This window comes from Physcomitrium patens, chromosome 10 (genome assembly GCF_059467195.1).
Source record: "Physcomitrium patens ecotype Gransden chromosome 10, ASM5946719v1, whole genome shotgun sequence".
NCBI classification, from domain to species: Eukaryota; Viridiplantae; Streptophyta; class Bryopsida; order Funariales; family Funariaceae; genus Physcomitrium; species Physcomitrium patens.
This window is the reverse complement of record NC_143419.1, coordinates 557,495-563,341: the sequence shown is the minus strand read 5'-3', so window position 1 is coordinate 563,341 and position 5,847 is coordinate 557,495. Positions and strand designations below refer to the sequence as shown.

Below are 5,847 nucleotides of genomic sequence, written 5' to 3'. Positions count from 1 at the left end.
AAAATAGAAATTTGATAATTAGTTCAAAAAAATATAGACTAAAAGTACAAGCTAAGTTGAAACTATAAAAAAAACAATCATTAACATTACAGATGTTCTTTAAATGCTATAATAATTATTCTAAAAATATAAGAAATGAAAAAAAGATAGATGCTAAAGATAAAAGGTGTATAAAGATCATAAAAAAGTATTTGTCAAATTCTTCATTTTCATACATGCTATGCCAACGACATTTTTTTTCATTTTTTTTGAAGTGTATATATACATATATACATATATACATATGTATATATACGTATATATCTAAATACATATGTTCCTCACATACAAAATCAAAATGTCAACAAATTATAATGTATACATATTTTTCAAGCATATATAAGAATATATTTTCTAATACAATTTTTTTCTATTTGGTTCAAAAGAAATCCATTCTTTGAATTATAAAAAATGTTAAATAAAAAAAATAGAAAATACATTATGTTGATAAATAATATAATTGTTAAAAATATACCAAATAATTGAATAAACATATTGAAACTTCATTCAGCAAAATACTAATTCTATTATGACAAAATAGACACCTTAAAGTTAATAATTTGGAAGTGATGTCAAATAAAATAGCAATTCTGACGATGTGGCAAGACCACAAAGTGGAAGTTGGTTAAAGGGGTTTACTCACACTACATCTACTTTAGAAAATTCATAAAAGCCCTATTTTACAATTCTAAAGGTTCTTAGCAGATGATCAACCTTCACAATGGACTCTCCACCTATTGTAAAAAAAAAATTGAAATCTTCACTGCAATAGCAAATGCTCAAAGCAAGGTGATAAGAAAACAGAAATGATGAACATTTGAGAGGGGAGGATGCGCGGTAGGTCACAGAAATGATAATAAAACAGACACAAAAGTGGCAGTGAATGTAATATTCACAGAGTGATTGTGATCAGAAACATAAAAGTACAAGTATCATTGTGCCAAGTGCCTGAGCTCCAAAGACTAAGTAGCAGCCCAACCGAGGGAAAGGAAGAATGACGAAACCCTCTTCCAAGAGTGCGACACCATTCCTCTGGCTACAAAACCATTCCCAAACATAAATAAACCCTGAGCTTACAATACATGCACACGGATTGCATTTAACCGTAACAGCGGATGGGGTCATTGCACATCTTGGCAGCTGATTGTTTCCGCCCGCTTACGCCCTTCTCCAGATACTGCTGATGATACTCCTCCGCCAGATAATAAGTTGTTGCGGGAAGAATCTCTGTGGCAATTTGCTTCTTCAACCGAGCTTCTTCCTCCTTCATTGAGGCAATTGCCTCCACTTTCTGCTCCTCCGTGTGATAATAGATTCCCGAGCGGTACTGTGATCCTACGTCGTTACCCTGCGCACAACATCCGCATTTTCATAATTTTAGAGTGATATCCTAAAAGCGTTTATGAACAATATCCTCACTCTTTCAAGATATCGAACTTCCAAGTACCCAACCCTAAACGATCTCTATTTCAATTTAGGAGATAATTCTCCACAAATGAGGGAGAGAACAAACATTTTGGTTAAAATTTAGGACAAGTTTTTCATAGCGACTTCAAGAGCGGGGACGAAAGCGCAAAATCTAGGGGTTTATCGAGGAGCTGGGTAATAGAAAGAAATTCAGAGTCGCGTTTCACACATTCTTAACCGAAGGAAACAAGGTTAGATTTTTAGCAGAGAGTAGTTGGCGGATACGAACCTGGCGGTTCTTCTGAGTGGGATCATGTTTCTTCCAGAAGACATCGAGGAGCTGCTTGTAAGAGACCTGAGAAGGATCATACTCCATTTGCACGGCTTCCACATGCCCAGTCTTCCCGCTGCAGACGTCCCTGTATGTAGGATTCTCCGTTTTCCCCTGAGTGTAACCAACCGATGTCTGCCACAAATTTCACCAAAAACATGACCAACAAGACCACCGAAACTCAAAACCCACCGCAAACTTTCGACCAACCACTCTGAGACAACAACCGACACGCCATAAAAATATTCTCTTGCCGGGTTTGGGGGAGAGACCCCAATCGGAGGAACAGAACGTTTACCTTGGTAACACCAGGAACGCGCTGAAACGCCAATTCCACGCTCCAGAAACATCCAGCAGCAAAAGTCGCCAGTTGCGCCATCTCGGATCCAATATCGGAGACAAAAGAACTCCAAGAGCACGATCTCTTCCACAAGAAGCAACGGATGGTCACTACAATTCTCAACGTGAAGGAACTCAACAAAATTGCTGGACAATGGACCTCACATATACTGACTGGGATGTGGGTGCAGCACGGAGGACAGAGGGGTAGAGATGGAACGCCTAAATGCCTTTCCAGAGGGGCTCTCTCTTCAGCTGGGCACAGAAGCCTGTTGAAGGAAGCATCACCCCCTGCTGCCTCGGAGGAGGAGACCCCCCCGCAGATTCCACGAAACGGGGGGGGATGGGTCCCTCTCTACCAACACGTGCTTCTCCCTCCCTCCCACACCCGAATGCCCCTCCGCTTGCTAATTCCACGAACCCTCCCTCCTTCCTACACTTCGTGAGCACACTCTTCAGTGGATGGACGATATCTCAGTGCATCCACATCCATCCATCCATCCTTCCATCCATCCATCCATGATAGTACCTAATTTGAATAATTTACAAGACTTTATGTTTTAATCCTAACATACTTTAAATACATTTATTTAAAAATCATTACTACATCAGAAAATATATTTTTTAACCCCAAAAAAAATATTAGGTTCCAAAATTTATTATTAAAATATAAATACAAATGTGCAAATTACTTTTAAATATTTCAATTATAATTTGAAACTATCACATTTACACAAAATATTTTTTCAATTTTTTCTTATATTATTTTATTTTTCACAATTATCAAACAACAATGCCTTTTTAATCAAATATCATATTTTCAAATTTGTTGCAATTTTGGATTTGTTTAATTTTTTTATTATTTACTATTTTTCTAGCATCTAACATGTTTTAATAATCTTTTAAAATATAAAATTAAAAAAAATTATCTTAAAATTTACCAACTTATTGAATTTAAAAATGTATTGATAAGTAGTTTTTACTTAAAACATATATACAAAAATTTATTTATTTATTTTTTTTTAAAATTTTAAATATTATAATGAATATGAAAATTTTACTGGTATTATCATTAATCCATCTAAATCTTAAATTGATCCAAAACCTTCTACTAAGCTTCTTGTTCTTTGAAATGAGGGTTTACATTAAGTTCAATGTAATGTGCATTATTAAAGTCCTGTAGAATGGTCTGAGAAGTCTCAAGTGAGGAATTCCACTGCAATAAAAAAAAAAAATCAACAATCTCATAAATGAATGCTTTTAGCAATTTCTATGAGCACAAGAACTGTTGAGGTTAGAGTTGAAAGTTGCAATTTTGAGGTTAAAGTCTATAGGTTAGATAATAAAAAAAAATTATAAAAAATATATCTTTTAAAAAATAAATTAATCAACTAATGTTGTTGGTAGCCTTAAATAATAAATAAAAATCTTAGCCAATTTTAATTTAGTTTATTGTTATAGTACTATCAATTTAATTTGTAATAAGCTATAGATTGGTTTACATAGAATTTTTGATTTTTTTAATAGCATAATTTTATAGTCATACAAAAATTATTTATTATCATATCTATTTTTTTTATTTTTTTATTTTATTTTTCCAAATACGTCATTAAACTTTTCATGTTAAATTGGTCATTTTTCACTAGTCTTGTTAATTGAAAATTCTATGGCATAGCATAAATTAAAAATATATTTTTCTTAGCTTCTTGTATAAATGCTTCAGCTTTAAAACATTAAAAAAATCATTAATTAATCATTTTTAATGATGTGTTTTTAAAAATTCTCTGTTTCAATTAATCTTTAACCAAATTTTATAGTTTAAATAAAAAATTTCTAAGAATTATAAGATTTGAAAGAAATTATAGACTATATGTAATGTTTGATTTTTTGCAATTACTTTAAAAGTTTTTATTTTTTAAAAAAAACTTTATGCTTTAGGTTTTTAATTAAAAATTCAATGATATAAGAAAGGCTATTTTTTAAGTGTTAAGTTGTAATTCTGAAATAATTATTAATTAATAAAACCTTTTAATGCTTTAGTATCAAAGTTTTTATTTATTTCTTTTATTATTATATATATATATATATATATATATTATAGATGTTCATATATTATGTTTCAATATGTGTACAAGTTTGGAAGATAGAAAGAGACATTGTTTTTGTATAAACTTAGAAGTGTCCAACTACATTAATATTTGTAATAATTTTTTTCATTCGTTGATGCTGTGTTATTGTCCTTAAATTTTTCCTTATTGTTGGCAAAATTATAAAATTTATTTTTGACTCTCCATAAAACATTCATGGCTTATTTAACTATTATTTTGCTTCCCTATAATTTGTAATTTATACCAAGTTCATTAATTTCTATCAATTTATAGTAGATTATCTATATCTTTCATATGGTTGCTAGCAATGCTAAACATAATTGATGTAATGAATTAAAATATAACATTTATTTTAATATAATATAATTATAAAATAAAATAAATTATTTCTACATACAACTAATTTTTAATAAGTTTATTTGATGTATCAACACTTAACATTAGAAAAATAAACATTTTACATTATTCTTAAGACTTAATTAAAATCAAATAATTATTATTATTTTATTTTAGATAATAATAAATATAGTTTTATAAAATTCTTAATAATTAATTTTGAAACAACACATAATATGTTTTTGAAGTATTTATACTTTTGCAAAATCTTTTCTCTATAATTTTTTTTCTTTATAGATTAATATCAGTTTCATCAAAATTGCTTCAAATTTGTTCAAAACTTTTCAAAGCTTTTTTCATAAAGAAAGAAGAAAAAGATAGTTAATTATTACTTTGAATGATTTTTTAAAATTCTACTTAAATAAGTCTATCAAATTAGCTTAAAAATAATTATACTTATTAATTAAACCCTCATGATTTTTTAAAATTATTCTAAAAAGATTATTTAGCATACTATTATTATGTTTATTTTTGTCAAAATTACAATTTATTGCAATACACAAACAAACAAACATACGACTATACACACACACACACACACACACACACATATATATATATATATATATATATATATATATATATAAATTCAAATATAAATATAAATACATATAAATATAATTATCAAAATTGTTTCTTCTAACTAATAAGATAATTAAAAAAAGAATAATTAATATTTTATTTAAATAATATTATGAAAATTTTATATATCTTTTTTTTTTAATTAAATATAAGTTACTTAATGATATTGAAGTAAATTTATATGAATTCATGCTTAGAAATGTCCTAAGAATTTTTTGTAGCAGATATTTATCTAAATTCTAAAATTCTTTTTATGATTCAAAAAAAAAACGAGCTCTTTAGAAGTACATCTATTGAAACTCTTAATTCTTTTAAAAATACCAATTCTAAATCAAATCTAAATCTCAAATCTAAACAATATTAAAATATCTCAAATAACTTTCAAAAATCACAAAAATTTCTGACAAATGTTCAATAAAACCAAAAGAAATCTTTTATAAATTTCTAATTAATTTTAAACAAATTCTTATTTTTTTTTAAAAAGAAAAATCTTCAAAATTCTTAAAAGAATCCTTAAAAAATTCTATTAAGTCTTAAAGAAATCCTAAAGAGATTCTATCAAATTGTTAAAAAATCCTAAATTTCTAGCATCAACTTTAATAAATTAAAATTTTATATTATTATTAATTAAAATTAAAATTTTAT

General features: G+C 27.9%; 1 protein-coding gene across 1 annotated transcript; it reads right to left on the bottom strand.

Annotated features, from left to right (window-relative positions):
• Positions 1 to 890: 890 nt before the first annotated feature.
• Positions 891 to 2,295, bottom strand: LOC112287788 (uncharacterized). The gene is made up of 3 exons (XM_024531190.3): positions 2,076 to 2,295; positions 1,736 to 1,912; positions 891 to 1,387 (listed from the first exon to the last, which is right to left on the bottom strand). The coding sequence occupies exons 1-3, from the start codon at positions 2,154 to 2,156 to the stop codon at positions 1,139 to 1,141; spliced, it is 507 nt and encodes a 168-aa protein (XP_024386958.2). The 5' UTR covers positions 2,157 to 2,295; the 3' UTR covers positions 891 to 1,138.
• Positions 2,296 to 5,847: the final 3,552 nt, after the last annotated feature.